The 17,619-nt window shown below is 43.3% G+C and overlaps 1 protein-coding gene across 1 annotated transcript in view; it reads right to left on the reverse strand.

The window, feature by feature from the left end:
• Positions 1-17,619, reverse strand: part of LOC145408365 (calcium-transporting ATPase sarcoplasmic/endoplasmic reticulum type-like) — a 97,497-nt gene that overhangs the window by 66,590 nt on the left and 13,288 nt on the right. Inside the window, exons 3-4 of the mRNA XM_080279092.1 lie at positions 11,958-12,058; positions 67-171 (exon numbers count right to left, since the gene is read on the reverse strand). Of these exons, the coding sequence (XP_080135218.1) occupies positions 67-171; positions 11,958-12,058 (206 nt within the window). The remainder of the gene's footprint in view (positions 1-66; positions 172-11,957; positions 12,059-17,619) is intronic.

A 17,619-nucleotide genomic window follows, 5' to 3' on the forward strand; every position in this document is an offset into this window, starting at 1 on the left:
AAATACAGAAAAATGAATCAAATGGGAGCCAGCTGACTGTGATATGTATTAGGGGGGGGAACCCACCTGCCAGACACCAACGATTGCATTGGCGATGAGGATTAGCAGGATGACGAACGGCTCCACAAAAGCTGTGATTGTCTTGTCTCCCTCCTCAAACCATGCCAACACCTGACACAAACACATATAAGTACAGTATTAACACTCTCAGATTCCCATATATGTAACTGTGCTAAGTCTCAGGTGAATACAATGGGGAACTTGTGAAAATCATCTACCACCAGATCTCTCTCACTGTTAACAGCTTCTCTGCCCCGAGTATGGTACATGTTCAATTACCATGATTATTTTTTGTTGATGTGAGACCCTGTGTGGCTAATTACCATCATACACCACTGAAGTAATGAAAAAGCTTTGTAACAAAAATATAACAGGGGAGAATACACTGCTCTTGTTGTTTTATTCCCCAAAAATGAAGCCCGAATTTTGAAAACCTGACTCAAATAATTTTTTCATTTTTTTCATGAAGTTGCTACAAAGCTGAGTTAAACCTTGCCTCCTGAAATGTTTGATTTATACTGTAGTTTTAGCCAAGAATTTGTTTTGTTTGCGTCAGTCTCTCTTTTGGTGAAAATTTTATGTACGATGTATTAAATTATTCAACATCCGACATCCGAGCTCAGAGACCGTCCCAGTTCTAATATCACCTGGGATGATGCATTACCACTGCTTTCAAATAAATCAAATCAAATCTTGGAACTGGGATGGTCTCTGAGCTCGGATGGCTGATGTTTAATAATTTAACACATCATGAATTAAATTTCTGCCAAAACAGAGACTGACATTTTCAGTCATCATAGTCATCATCCAATCCTACATTGTCCCGTGAGGAGCATAAGAGCCCGGAGCTAGGCAAGTTGGTCCTGACATTTAAGATGAGAGTGACCAGCCTCACTCATCCCTGACCGGCATTATGTAAGCAATAAATCCCAACCACCCTTGGATATAAACCTTCACTGGCTCAAGCCGACTGGAGTGCCGTAATTACCCACTAAACTCCCAGGCGCCAAAATTTGGTTACATGGTTACCACCCAGCGTAGTAAATGGTTTCCTGGTGTAAAGGAAACTATTCAGCTTGTCATTCAGTGTTGAGTCACCCTGAATAAAATCACTTGGCATTAAATGGAACAGGATATAACACTTGTCCTAATCATAACAGGGTTAATGTTGACTGTCTTAACACTGCGTCTATGACTTATTCTTAGCCAGACAGCATAATTTGGCAAGGGTTGAAATAACATAAGAGAGTTGCCCTGATCATGTGAGGATCAACATGTATGTCATGGCTCAAATGATGAGTTCAGGAACTCTAATCCAGCTGGTACCCATGACACTGATTAAATTCATTTATGGGCTAGAACCTTACCCAAGTGCCACACCTACTAATTACTTCCTAACGGCTGCTGGATAATGCTGGCACAGAGGCAGCAGCTTAACCCACTGACCCTGGGGATGTCTTTTTTTCATTTGGTTTTTAACACCTCCAAATGATCTTATTTGGCTGAAGGTAGAATCTAAAAATTAATTGCTTAGATATAGACTTAATAACCCCAACAGTATGAGCTCCCAACTTACATAAAAACTGGTGGTAGTAAGTGTGAACTAAACAGGACATCACTCATTCAAGGAGTTAATCATCATATTTACGTGACACTATGTAAAACTATAAAAAATGATGTTGCTGTGGTGTTAACCCCTTAACCGCGGGTATTGTTTTGGTCTGACTGTCCTCTCCCGCGGGGGTTTCAGCCAAATGTAAACAAACCTTTAAACCTTAATAACTCTGCACAGAATAAAGCTAGAGAAAAAAATAAGGTACCATTAGAAAGTACAAACCTTCAGCTTTCCATTGATGTAGGTTTCATGACTTCGTTGACTTTCACAGGACGGGGAGAGCCGTTAGAAGTGAGGGGTGTGAAATAACTATTTTACGCCCCACACACCAGTACCAAATGCCAACCACTCTCTCATAATAGTAATATAAACATATATGAACACTGTACATACGATAAACACCCACTCAGTGTTCACTGAGGTAGGTAAAAGGCACTTCCCTGGGCTGCGCCCGCTCTTCACTGCGGCTGCGCCTCACTTCACTGCGGCGGCACCCGCTCACTGACGTTTCCTGCGATCTTTTCATTCTTTCTAACTTCTAATATTATTTTACATATAATATGGGCAATGTACATTATATTTACAATGCACTTATTACTATATTGCGTCACTGGCGCATCACAGAATTACGTAAGTGCCGCAGAATTCCACAAGTGCCGCAGATTCTCTTATTACAATATCACTTATTATACTGGCCAATATTTCCTTTATTTTCTAGGCAAAATATCCCTTATTACTACATTATCCATTATACAATTATTGGCAAAGCACGTCACTGTCGCATCACTATATATCACTGTCACTTTCAGTATTTACTCAGAGAGTGGTACTCGGCAAAGCACGGAGTTACACATAGAGCGACTTGGCATTCAAGGCACTGGTGTGTGCTCATTTTTCTCGTCGTAGGCCTTCGTGTGGTGGTTGAACATACTCTGCAGCGGCCCTGTGACAACCTGCCGCCTGCTTTAGGAGGCAATTTCACAAGCTGGTGCCGGCTCATGTAATTGCGGCACTCAAGACGGTCAGGTTGTGTGTCAGAGTGTCGCCTCGGGATCAATGCCGTCACCTGACCAAATCGTTCAAGTAGCTGCTGAACGACAGTCTTGGAAAACTGTCTCAGTGATGGTTGCCTTATGCCCCCGACTTGTGTCTTGTAAAGAATGAAGGCATTGAGCATGCACATATCGAGCATGTGCAGGCAAGCCTTCCTGTACTATCGGGTGTTTCTCCTGAGACAGTCTATTTCGCCAATCATCATATCAGACTTATCAACGAGTCTCATATTTACATTATAATCAATGACGGCATCAGGCTTCATGATTGGCTCTCCCGTCCTGTAGCTGACCTTCCCAGTTCTCTTCATTTCCCCCTTGTGGATGGTGCTGATCATATTGACAACCTTCTTGTCATGCCACCTGATCGCAAGAAGCTTTTCTGACTTCTTCAGGTGAACATCTCCCCTGGATGATGATGATGCTTCGGGGAAACTAGGCCACTCTTTCCTATAGCTCCGTACAGTGCCAACAGTGCCAATGCCGTGTTCAGCAAGGTATTTGGAGAGTTTCGGTGCTGTGTAATAATTGTCTGTGTACAGCACATGATTACCACCAAAATACCTCTCCATCAGCACTTTTACAACGGAGCCAGAGAAGCCAAGGGGGTCTTTCCTGTTCACATCCATTGTGCTAGCCGAGTAAATGACAAAATCCATTATATACCCCGTCTCACAGTCACACAGCACAAAGAACTTTATCCCAAAGTGGTGGCGTTTGCTGGGGATGTACTGCCTGAATTTGAGACGTCCTCTGAACAATACCATGGGACTCGTCTATGACGACTTTCTGCATAGGCCTGAAAAATCGCATAAATCGATCCCTAATCTTGTTGAGGAAATCCCTCACTTTCCACAAAGGGTCAGTTTGGGACGGGTTGTCATTATCAGCGAAGTGCAGGTACCCAAGCAGCTGTCGGAACCGATCCCGTGACATATACTTCCCGAATATGGGGATAGTAGTTATGTCATCCACGAGCCAGTACTCCTCCAACTCATGTCTCTTTATATGGGGCATCAAAAACATGAGTACAAAAAACATACAGCTCTCTGATCCCGACAGGCAACCACGACACTTGCTTTGGCGAGCCAATAGGTCCCAGCCCTTGTGCTGCACACTGAGTTGCATACCTATTGGTCTCATCGCTGACATGCTGCACAATTTCATCATCAAGGAAGGCCAGGAAGTAATCAACAAACTCATCACCTGCGTTGCATGGGAAGGCAGGCTGTATTCCAGCATTTGTCATATCAAACGGTGGATTGTGTGGCTGGAAATCTCCACCGTCAGTCCAAACAAATGCATCAACTTGCCCTGTGCGTGGTTCAGTGGCAGGGGCAGGTTGCATTTCACTCGTTTCCCCGTGAGAAGGAGCTGATGTAGAGGCAATGGGTGAGGCAGGAGGTGAGGCAGGAGGTGAGGCAGGAGGCAAGCGGGAGGTGGGTGAGGCAGGAGGCAACGGGGAGGGGGGTGAGTGCGGGGGCGGTGAGTGGGGGGGTGGCGCAGGTGAGGGAACTGAGCGGGGGGCAGGCGGGGGGGTTTCTGACCTGGTGCGTGGTGAAACTTGACCCTTTCTACCCCGCTTATCACCTCGCTTATCGCCTCGCTTATCGCCCAGCTTTGCCCTCCAACTGCCACGCATCCCCTTTGTTCTAGGCCTGTCTGCACGGCCTGCCTTCCCTCGCTTTGCAGGCTTTGGTAATTCGTACTCCTCAGATGATGTAGACTGAGGAGAGGGCACGACAGATGATGATGATGATGATGTGAGGGCAATTGGGCTAGGGGAACGGGAAATTGATGGGAAATGCGTACTAGGGCCTGGTGTGGGAGACGTGAGCCTGCGCTTCACTCCCTTCCCACGTGCAATACCAGATTTGCCCATAGGAGCCTTTCCTTTCCCAGAGTAAGTTGGGGGTGGTGGGGGGAATCAACACGATCACTTTCATCACTGTCACTATCAATGGAAAATGGTTCACCACCAATCACTGCCAAATCATCACTGCTTGCTGTGAGTGTGTCACTTTCACTGCCACAATCAAGAGTAGTACTTACTGTTTTGTCCAGCTCAGTTCTAATTTCAGGAGTGCTCAACCCCTTCTGCCTCGCCGTCGGCAGTTCCTTTACCGGTGTAGAGGTAGAGGGAACACTAGCACTAAACATTGTAGAGGAGGAAGCGAGCGACGATGAGTCGGGACGGAGCGCCATTATCACGCACAGAGCTGGACAGATACTGACTGACGCGGGTCAGGGCAGGGGTGGGGGGGGTCCCCTCGGGGTTGGAGGAGGGAGGTGTGGGATGGCTGGCGTGAAAGAACTCGACAGCTACTCTTGCGTGAGAATATTTGCGCGCCGGGAAAACGCGCGGTGTTCAAAATATTCACGATCATTCCAGAATGCCACCCGCGGTTTGGTCCAGTTTTGTCGCCGTCATTCTGGAATGACACCCGCGGTTAAGGGGTTAAAATGGATCTGAACTTTATACTCTGCAATGTCTGCAGCAAGGGTATTCTGGGACTTCATCAGCAATACTAATAAATTTGGAACTAGGTACAGTAACACACATATCAATATCTACCATATCATTAACAGTTTTATCTTATCAATCAATCAATCATTTAGGGCCTCAATGAACTCTCTCCACCAATATTTGTCGCTTGCCATCTCCTTCAGGTCCCACCAACACTCCTCTCCTGTTTTTCATTTCATTGTCCTCAACCAGGTTTCCCTCGGCCTACCTCAGCCTTTTCGTCCTCTGGCAGTCCACTCTGGCACATCCTGTATTAAACTGCCTTCTTTTCCATATATGTGCCCCAGCCATTTCCAGTGAGACAGTGTCACATATTCATCAACTGGTTCCACTCTCGTAATATCCCTTACTCTTGCATTTGTAACTTTGTCTTGCCACTTAACCCCAAGAATCCGTCTCAGTATTTTATTCTCAAATCCTAATACTTTCTGATCTGTTGGACATGACTCATGCCCATGAATTAAAATTAGTGTAACCATGGACTTGTAAATTTTTACTTTAGTACGTACCGAATGCATATTATTATTCCAAACAGATTTCAACATTCCATTAGCTCGCCAAGCCTGTCTAATCCTCTCCTCAATTTCATTGTTTAATGATCCATTGGACGATACAATCGTTCCCAGATATTTAAAATTTTCTACATTCTTCACCACATTATTCCCAATTACACAACTGATTTGGTTCTCCGCGTTCATATTAATAATTTCAGTCTTTCCACAATTTATTATCAATCCCACTTCTTCTCCTTCCTCCACCAGACAATCAAGAACCTTCTGCATCTCGTAAATACTTACGGAGATCAGTGCAATATCATCAGCATAGGCCAAATCCATCAACCTCTTATTTTCTTTCCAGTTAATTCCTGCACCTGTTCTCCTTACAACCTTTCTCCTACCATAATCCATAACCAAAACAAACAGCAAAGGCAAAAAAAAACTCCTCCTTGAATCACTCCTGACCTAACTTCAAATGAATCACTCAAAGAACCACCCACCATTACCTTTAAAAAAGTACCTTCATGCTGGTTTCTAATAATATTTACAAACTTTTCTGGTATACCATGGAATTGTCACAAGTCGGCTAGTGACACTGGCTTTTATGGGAAACCGCGAACTCCAGTGGAATCCCAGTTTATCGTTCAGTTAACCGCTCATTCGGTCGGGAGTCTTTTCAAATCAATTTTTCACTGTCATAAGTGATCGTCTTTGTGTGAGACATTAGCGCTTTCGCTAAGCAATTTGTTTTGGGCGTGTTTCGCTCATTCTAGCCGTTAGAAATGCGGCCATAACGCTCCATTCTTTCCCACGAGTTAGTCAGTCAAGATTTGAGCGCCATGGAAGTAGGTTGTGTGTGGCAGTGTCCTTCTTCAACGACACCTAGTTCCCACCGTCGCCGTATTCCTACATAGCTGTAATTGGCGAGAGACAGCGAGTGCAGCGTTCTTCCTCAGTAACGACACCCAGTCACCGCTTAGTCCACTCTTTGACCAGTATTTTCTTTTCGTTTTCCTAGACTTAAGAGTTTAGTTAAGGTGCTGTTCCCTCACATGCCGGCCGGCTGCACCGCATGTTGTTTTCCTAGGTTTAAGAATTTAGCTTTTGAGTGAGTGAGTGAGTGCGATCTCTTTATTTGAATTCACTTTGAAATGTAACGTTAAATTTATTCCTTTGTAATCAATAAATTTAACAGTTCTTTTTCTTTGAGCTTAATGTAATGTAAACTCGTGTTTCATTTCTCCATAATTAAGCTTATTCTAGTTATAGCTCCTAGCTTGCATAAATGCATTGCTATTCATAACTGGTACTTGGGCCAGTCTTGTTGTATTAAGCTTAAAATCCGTTGTGCCTTCTAGGAGTTAACGCATCAGCAAGAACCTGATATCATTAATAGTATTAGTTATTTATTGTCAGGGGTGAAGTCACTTTCTCCAGAGGCTAACAGTACCAATAAACAGCAATTGTGAGGAATTAGTCTCTGCTGTGTACTGTTGAGAAAGTTTATAAATTCTCGTTCTGTGAGAATTGGCTAAGCAAGCCAGCATAAAGTAATCATTGCTTGATTTTAGCAAGACAATTTCATTGTCTCTGCTCTTCAGTATAATTGGAAATTATCCTTCAATACTGTATAATCTTAAAAACCCTGTGACAGGAATCTCATAATTTTCAACATAGCTCCACATGAAGCACTATCAAATGCCTTTTCAAAATCCACAAAACACATACTTATCTTATCAAGGAGTGTTAATGTCAGTGACTTTACTGTAGTAGTATAAATGCTTATGGTACTGGTTGATATAATATGGTGGGTTTTCTTATGGTACTGGTTGATATAATATGGTGGGTTTTCTTATGGTACTGGTTGATATAATATGGTGGGTTTTCTTATGGTACTGGTTGATAGGATATGGTGGGTTTATTTTTTTAATCTTTACATTGCACTGAATTATTACTATACAACATTCCATATCACCAATGGAATTACCCAGAACTAATCAAATTACATGGCATGTGAGTTTAATATATATCTCTTTACCTCTTTAGTTAATGGGTTTAATCATGTTTAAGGTTGTAATAAGCAAGATAACTGCAGAATGGCTAAATATATATTCGCATCCATTCATCAAGACATTACTAATCAAAGTGCAAGTAACTAATAGTATAGTATGCAATTTATCACTCACACAGATCATTTAGGAAAGTGGAATTGATGGTATTAAGAGCTATCAACCTCCTGCAATACCATTTATGCCTAACATATTCACTCATTCCCATTCCAAACCAAGCTGAGGTATGTGCCAGATTTTCAAATGACTGTACCACTCAGGGTAATTTTTTTTTCTTCTTAAATAACAGAACAGAGAAAGGAAAAACAAATTAATTAAAAATATAATAATCCATAAACCAGATTACTGGTGTTCACTGTTCATAAAATATCTGTAACAGACTTGAACAGCTGTGGGTTGAAATTTGGAGGGAAACAACTCTGGAGAAGAGAGTTCCAGAGAGATGCATTCAGGGAATGAAAGAATTCTGACAGGCAGAAGTTCTGCAACATGGCTGAGTGACACAATCCCTAAAAGTTGAAAAAAATCATGTTGCAGGGATGGAAGTCGAGTCATGGGCAAGCTATTCTTGCAGGAGACTGCCATTTTAACCCCAGTAATCCACTCATCTGGTCATTCTATGTAGTGCTGCCCTCAGTTGACTCCACACTGAGAAGTCAAATGGTTTCCTGTGACCAAGGAAAAAATTTACTATATCGGATGGTAACCATACAACCAAATGATGCCTGGAGATCCAGTGGGGACGGTGCTCTAATTTGATGAAGCCTAAAAATTTTACATCAGAAAAGTGATTAGAATTTTGTTGACCATACAATGCCACTCATCAGCATATGAGTGACTTTCAGACTGGAGAGAGTAGATAAACATTTCATTGACCTTTTCAATAACAGAGATCCTTCCAAAGTTGAAATAAGATATCTGGTGGTCACACGAATAAGCTAAACTTATACATCACTACAGTAGAAGGGTTAATCCCCATTCACACAGCATGCTAAAGGCAGATTTTGATCCTGCAACTTTATCCACCTGAGTACTATGTAGCTAACACTAGTGGTGTGCAACAAGGGAGGGAGGGTGCATATCCACACTCTCAGCACGACACTGTTAACCTCTTCAATCTGGTGATATCTTTTACTAATCCATTCATGCTACCTCTCCTAGAAGGTTTTATTCAGCTTTGGGGAGCTCTCATAGGAAAAAAGAAAATGAAGGCTAGATATAACATTGCCAGCTCAGATAGTCTCAACAGCTGGATAAAATCAACCAGGGACTGCAAGGGCTTAAGGCAGTGGCATACAGGCCTACCAAACATATACTCCCTCTGTAAGTGTTCACACCTCAGCAAAAAAGGACCTGCAGCAGTGGCGTCTTCGCCGTTGGTCTACCCCCCAGAGCCTGTTGAAGCAGAAGAGAACAGCATGGAGGGCCAAACCACCACAAACCCCCCGGCCCCTCATGGGGCCCGAAAACCTGGGAGTGGCTTCGGTCGCCAGGGCAAGTACCACATCTCTCAACACAACAACACCGTTTTTTCTGCACCGAGAAATGACACCCCGGTGATCATTTCTCAACTTCTTCTTCTACCTGAGGACATTGAGAGCAATCTAGGACCCACCACCAAATACATATGTCCAACATGCTCAAAACCTATCACGTCGAGCCGACAGACAAAGGGTTCAGTTCGGTGCAATTCCTGCAAGAACTGGACCCACTACACCTGTACAACACTTGCATCCAGAAAACATTACACAAACACCTGGACCTGCTCCTTATGCTCCTTCCCACTGCCCACTAACCCCCCCACAAACCCTACTCCAACTTTCTCCACACCTCCTCAGCCTAACCCAACAAACCTTCCCACACAATCCAGTCCCCCAACCCCTCCCATTCCACCCCATCCTAATCCACCCCAACCCTTGCCTCCAACACAACTTTCTACCCTTTCCCCTCCACCCACATCACCACCTTCCCCCCATGCTGCAGCAGCCAACACACATCACACACACATAAACATCACTCAATAAAACATAAATGGCATAAACATCAAAAAACAAGACCTTACACAATTCATTAAACAACGAAACATACATACTGCCACCTTACAAGAAACAAAACTAAACAGAACACAAAAAACACCTACATTTCATAATTTCACCACCATTTGACAAGACCAGGCCAACGGCAGTGGCTGTGGCCTCATCATCCTGGCACACAAATCCATCAACTTTGCAGATACCAGTGCACACACAGTCACTTCTCCCCCCACATGACACCGCAACAGAAATCTATCTATCTATCTATTGCCAGACGCCTCAATTCCGTTTGGTGTGGCCACAAACAAATCACCTACACGTCGCCCTGTTCCCCGCTATTTCACTGCCCTGCTCCCAACTCACACCCCCCTCTCTCATTTACCTCTCCACTCCATCCCTCCATCTCATCCTTGGCCTTCCCCTCCCTCTCCCCCCCCTCCACCTCACTCACATACACTCTCCTCGTCAGTCTCTCATCCTCCATCCTCTCCACATGGCCAAACCACCTCAGTGTGTTCCTACTAACGCTTCCTATCAGATCCACATCCACACCACAACGCTCCTTTATATCTTCATTTGTCAGCCTGTCTCTCCATGTGACTCCACGGGCTCCTCTTAAATAAATCATTTCCACTGCTCCCACTCTTGACTTGTGTCCTTCCAACAACATCCAAGCTTCACTTCCATCCGTTAGAGTTAGTATCACAATACAGTCATGTAGTAACTTTTTCATTTCCATGCTCATTTCCCTGTTTCTTATCAGTGCTTTCAAAGAGCCAGCAACCTTTCTTCCTCGTTGTATCTTTTCAAGCACTTCACCCTCCAAACTTACATCCTTACTCATCACACTACCCAAGTACTTAAACATACTCACATTTTACATTTTCTCACCATCCAACCTCACAGTACATTCACTGACTTCACCTCTCTCAAAGACCATCACTTTACTCTTCCCTATTTTCACCGTTAGATTCCGTTTCTTACACACTTTCCCAAACTCATCCACCAAGCCTTGCAGCTCCCCTTCGTCTTCACTCAACAACACAGTATCATCTGCAAACAACAGTACAGGGAGTTCCCAAACACCACCCTACTTTGTATCTCTTTTATAACCCCATCCATATACAGATTGAACAGCCATGGAGACATGGCACATCCTTGTTTCAATCCAACCTTCAAAGAGAAAAATTCACTCAGTTCACTGTCCACACACACTGCCACCTTAGCTCCCTCATATATACTCTTCACTGCCTTCAACAACTTCCCAGCTACTCCATATATTCTTAATACTTTCCACAATCCTTGTCTATCCACCCTATCATATGCTTTCTCCAAATCCATTAAAGCTGCATACAACTTCTTTCCCTTCTCTAGAAACTTTTCCACTAAAGATCTGAGAATGAATATCTGATCTACATAACCTCTTCCCTTCATAAACCTCCCTGTTCTTCTCCAACTTATTTCTCTGTTATTTCCCTAACTTTGTCAATAAGTATCCTACCATATACTTTTCCTATTACACTAAGAAGACGAATGCCCCTATGATTACCACACACTTCTTTTTCCCCTTTTCTTTTGTATAGGGAACAATTACACCTGACTTCCAATCCTCCAGGACTCTACCTTCCTCCCAGGCCAATCTGCACATATTCCATATCCATTCTACTACTATCTCTTCTCCATGCTTCAGCATTTCACCACACACCCCATCAATTCCTGGGGCTTTTCCCATTTTAACTTTCTTCATTGCTTCCACAACTTCCATCCTACTGATTTCTTCTTCTCTTCTCACATCCCTCCTTCTCCCATCCATTTCCCAGCCACTTACACTTGCATTACTTTCATTCTCTATACTCAACAATTCCTTGAAGTGTTCTCTCCATCTGCTCACTTTTTCTCTCTTCTCCACTGATAATTTACCATTTTTATCTTTCACACCCCAGCTAACTTCTTTGGCACCCTGTCTAACTTTCTTTACCTCTTTCCAGAACATGTTCTTACAGTCACTGGTAAGTGATTCACCATAAAATGAAGGTCTACTGTAACTGGGTCATAATAATTATGTAAACAAAACAGAATGGTACACTTGATAGGTTTAACTTACAAATGAGATGATAGCAGCCATAAGAAGAATTTTCACCAATAAGTCATCAAACTGTTCCAGAACCAGCTGCAGCAGAGATTTCCCCTCATCTGCTGGAAGCTCTGATGAAAGAAGGGGAGAACTTTTAAAAGTTCAAGGAGTATGGCACAATTTCCAGAACACTCTAGAGACTTCTTGACGTGTAGCTCCCGGCACTGGCAATAAACCCTACCCAACTTATTTTCTTACATACACATAGACAGTAATAAATAGTCTTCATGATGTAAATTACTTCCTAGCACACTACAAGTGATTTCAAGCAAATACCATACTGTATAAAATTCAGTGCAAATAATATGACTTCATAATTACCGGTAAGGTGGGTGTAACCAAATTAACCTTGGTTTAAATTAACTGTGTGAACAATGTCTAAGTCATAGAGTCCTGTACTTAGATATATAATGATAATACCGATACTATACTATAACTACACATACAGCAGCAAAATTATACATGATAAAACAAAATGATACATGATAATGTTTTTAACACTCACACTAATGCAAACAGAATACTTTACTAGCCATCATATTTTCACTGCTGGTATTTCAAACCTCCCTAATATTAAGTGTCTGAAACAACCTACACAAGAATCTACATGTACTCCGACACAATTTAATAGTACAGTAGCTACCTATAGCTCCACTTTTACCAAATATCAATAACAAGAGGTTTGTTTCAAAAGATACAAATATCTATCTATCTATTGCCAGACGCCTCAATCCCGCTTGGGGTGGCCACAAACAAATCGCCTCCACATCGCCCTGTCCCTTGCCATTTCACTGCCCTGCTCCCAACTCACACCCCCCTCTCTCATATACCTCTCCACCCCATCCCTCCATCTCATCAAATACAAATGTCTATCTATCTATCTATTGCCAGACACCTCAATCCCGTTTGGGGTGGCCACAAACAAATCACCTCCACGTCGCCCTGTCCCCCGCCATTTCACTGCCCTGCTCCCAACTCACACCCCCCTCTCTCATATACCTCTCCACCCCATCCCTCCATCTCATCCTCAGCCTCCCCCTCCCTCTTCCCCCCTCCACCTCACTCACATACACTCTCTTCGTCAGTCATTCACCCTCCATCATCTCCACATGGCCAAATCACCTCAGTGTGTTCCTCATAACGCTTCCTATCACATCCACATCCACACCACAACGCTCCTTTATATCCTCATTCGTCAGCCTGTCTCTCCACGTGACTCCACAGGCTCCTCTTAAATAACTCATTTCCACTGCTCTCACTCTTGACTTGTGTCCTTCCAACAATGTCCAAGCTTCACTTCCGTACGTTAGAGTTGGTATCACAATACTGTCATGTAGTAACTTTTTCACTTCCATGCTCACTTCCTTGTTTCTTATCAATGCTTTCAAGGAACCAGCAACCTTTCTTCCCTGCTGTACCCTTTCAAGCACTTCACCCTCCAAACCTCCATCCTTACTCATCACACTACCCAAATACTTAAACGTACTCACATTTTCCAATTCCTCACCATCCAACCTCACTGTACATTCACTAACTTCACCTCACTAACTTCACCTCTCTCAAAGACCATCACTTTACTCTTCCCTACATTCACCTTTAGGTTCCGTTTCTTACACACTCTCTCAAACTCATCCACCAAGCCTTGCAGCTCCCCTTCGTCTTCACTCAACAACACAGTATCATCTGCAAACAACAGTACAGGGAGTTTCCAAACACTATCCTCTCTCACCAGGGCCACTCCAACATCCACTACCCTACCTTGTACCTCTTTTATTACCCCATCCATGTACAGATTGAACAACCATGGTGACATGACACATCCCTGTTTCAAACCAACTTTCAAAGAGAAAAATTCACTTAGTTCACCATCCACACGCACTGCAGCCTTCGCACCATCGTACATACTCTTCACAGCATTCAACAACTTCCAATCTATTCCATATATTCTTAACACTTTCCACAATCCTTGTCTACCCACCCTGTCATATGCTTTCTCCAAATCCATGAAAGCTGCATACAACTTCTTTCCCTTCTCTAGAAACTTTTCCACTAAAGATCTAAGAATGAATATCTGATCTACACAACCTCTTCCCTTCCTAAAGCCTCCCTGTTCTTCTCCAACTAATTTCTCTGTTCTTTCTCTAACTCTGTCTATAAGTATCCTACCATACACTTTTCCTATTATACTAAGAAGACAAATGCCCCTATGATTACCACACACTTCTTTTTCCCCTTTGCCTTTGAACAAGGGAATAATTATACCTGACTTCCAATCCTCCGGGACTCTACCTTCCTCCCAGGCCAATCTGCACATCTTCCACATCCATTCTACTACTATCTCTCCCCCATGCTTCAGCATTTCACCACACACTCCATCAATTCCTGGAAACTTTCCCGATTTAACTTTCTTCATTGCTTCCACAACTTCTATCCTATTGATTTCTTCCTGTCTTCTTACCTCCCTTCTTCTCCCAGCCATTCCCCAGCCACTTATACTCGCATTACTTCCATCCTCTACGTTCAACAATTCCTTAAAGTGTTCTCTCCATCTGCTCACTTTCTCCCTTCTCCACTAGTAATCTACCATTTTTATCTTTCACTCCCACTGCTAACTTCACTTCCACCCTGTCTTACTCTTTTCACTTCTCTCCAGAACATTTTCTTACAGTCCCTCCACTTTACACTCAAATTCCTTCCAAATTCCTCATCCACTCTCTTCTTACTCTCTCTTACTAATCTTTTCACCTCTCTCTTTCTTTCCACATATAACTCTCTCTTCCGCCTCTCAACTTCTTCCATGCCCCTATTTCTCATCCATTCATTGTATGCTTTCTTCTTTTGTGCCACAGCCTGTTTCACCTCTTCAGTCCACCACGCTGTTCCTTGCACCCCCCTCCGTCTTCTCTTCCTTCCACACACCACATCATGTGCTGCACATATTTCTTCTGTAAATATCTTACACACACCTTCCACGTCTCCCATCTGCTCCAATTCATATTTGCCCAATCGTTCCTCCACTTCTCTCTTATACTCTTCCTTTTTCTCATCCTCTTATAACCTCTCCACTCTCCTTGCAACTACTCCTTCCTCTCGTCTTTCCCTTCTTCTATTCCTCCATCTTACTTGCATCCTAATTCTGGCCACCACCAAGTAGTGGTCAGAAAGTCCACTCCCCCAACCTCTATACACTCTTGCATCCTTTACACGTCTTCGCATCCTTTCATCCACACACACATAATCAATCATTGCCTTCCTTTCATTCAGTTCACCACCCACCCTTCTCATCACTCGCCATGTATACCTGTGGATCATTTTATGCCTGAAGAGGGTATTGGCTATCACCAACCCCCTCCCAGCACAAATGTCCACTAACGCACTCCCATTCTCATCTATCTCAGCAGGCACACCCCACTCACCAACTATTCCATCCACCTTCAATTTGTCAACCACACATATGACTGTTTGCACACACTTTGTCTAATAGTAAACACGGAACTACAGACTCAACAATAAATGCACCTGACTCACAATCATTTAAATGGACCATAATATCCTCCTGTTTCTTATCATCATCATCATCATCATCATCATCATCATCCAGACCTCCTTTCCCACCTTTGGGCAGGGTGAGGAGTAGCAATGTCCAGACAGCCCAAATTTGCCCAATCCAATGGGCCACGTTTCCATTCGCTCACCATTATAGCCCCTAGAATCCTGGCTCTATCTGATACGCCAAAAACATTCACCACGTTCTATAGCTTCACATCCTTAGCCAAAAGAGTCAATCCGGATGCTGTCATGTTAAAAAGGGGTGCCAAATCCATGATCATGCGCTTCTCATAATATTCATCCACACAGCTCTATCTCTTGTCAGTCCCCTAGCCTCACCGACTTCCGTACCTCTCTTCCTCACACACTCATCCACCATATCCCTCCACCTTCTCCTTGGCTTACCTCGCCTCCTCCCTCCTTCAGATTCACTTGGATATACCTTTTTCACCACTTTATTGTTACTGGTATCCATTCTATCCACATGACCATACCATCTCAGTACACCCTCTTTGATTCTGGTGTCCACAGACTTCCTCACTCCACAACTTTCACGAATCACATTATTTTGTATCCTATCCACTCTCTGTACTCCACATACATTCCTCAGCAGTCCCATCTCCACTGCTCTCACTCCTGACTTTTCATTTTCATGCCACACACACCACAGTCTCACATCCATATGTTAAAGTTGGCACTAACACTCCTTCATGCAAGCCTCATGCAGCTAAGCCTCAGTTTCTTATCAAAGCCTTTATTGCACCAGCTACTTTCCTTTCTTGTGTCACTCTACTTTCCACTTCTTTTGCACATTTTCCTCTCTCTTCTATCACTGTACCCAGGTATTTGAACTCCCTCACCAATTCCAGTCTCTCTCCATTCATGGTAACATCGCACTGGGTCACCTTCTGTTTCTACAGACGTTAAATTCTATCTGAAGTGCGTGTGGATAGTCAACTGAGTGAATTTTTCTATTTGAATGTTGAACTGGAACAGGAATGTGTCCTGTTTCCATGGTAGTTTAATCTGTAATTGGATGGAGTAATAAAAGAGATACAAGGTAGGGCAGTGGATGTTAGGGTAACCCTAATGAGAGAGGGTAGCATTTAGAAACTCCCTACACTGTTGACTGCAGATGATACTGTACTGTTATGTGAAGATGAAAGGGAACTGCAAGGCTTGGTGAATGAGTCTGGAAGAGTGTGTAAGAAATGGAATCTAAAGGTGAATGTAGGGAAAAGTAAAATTATGGTCTTCAAGAGAAATGATGTTACTGGATGCACTGCGAGGTTGGATGATGAGGAAATGGAAAATGTGAGTGCATTTACGTACTTGGGTAGTGAGATGAGTAAGGATGGAAGTCTGGAGGGTGAAGTGCTTGAAAGGGTACAACGAAGAGTGATTGCTAGTTCTTAGAAAGCAGTGATAAGAAACAGAGAAGTGAGGAAGTAAGTAAAAAAGTTGCTGCATGACAGTCTCGTGATACCAACTCATATGTATGGATGTGAAGCTCAGACCTCGTTGGAAGGACACAAGTCAAGAGTGAGAGCTGTGGAAATGAGTTATCTGAGAGGAGCATGTGAAGTCACATGGAGAGACAGACTGACAAATGAGGAAGTGAAGGAGCATTGTGGTGTGGATGTGGATGTAACAAAAAGCATTAGGAGAAATATAGAGACAGTTTGGCCATGTGGAGAGGCTGGATAGCAAGAGACAAACAAGGAGAGTGTATGTGAGTTAGGTGGAGGGGGGAAGGGGGAAGGGGAGGCCAAGGATGAGATGAAGGGAAGGAGTGGAGAAGTTTATGAGAGAGTGGGGAGTGAGTTGGGAGCAGGGCAGACGGGGGACAGAGCGACATGGAGGCGCATTGTTTGTGGCCAACCCTTACGGGATTAAGGCGTCTGGCAATCGACAGATTGACAGAAAATCTGAAGAGAGGGAAACTGAAATGGATTTATGTATAATGGAGATGAGAGGGAGTGAAGTGTAGAACTTGGAATGTATCACAGATGACATCAAATATGAGCACCTGCAGACAAGAAAGTGAGTGGGCTTGATAATGAATAATGAACTGAGAGAAATG

The sequence above is a fragment of the Coenobita brevimanus genome, chromosome 77, assembly GCF_032717465.1.
Source record: "Coenobita brevimanus isolate Jiangsu-jjx chromosome 77, ASM3271746v2, whole genome shotgun sequence".
NCBI lineage: Eukaryota > Metazoa > Arthropoda > Malacostraca > Decapoda > Coenobitidae > Coenobita > Coenobita brevimanus.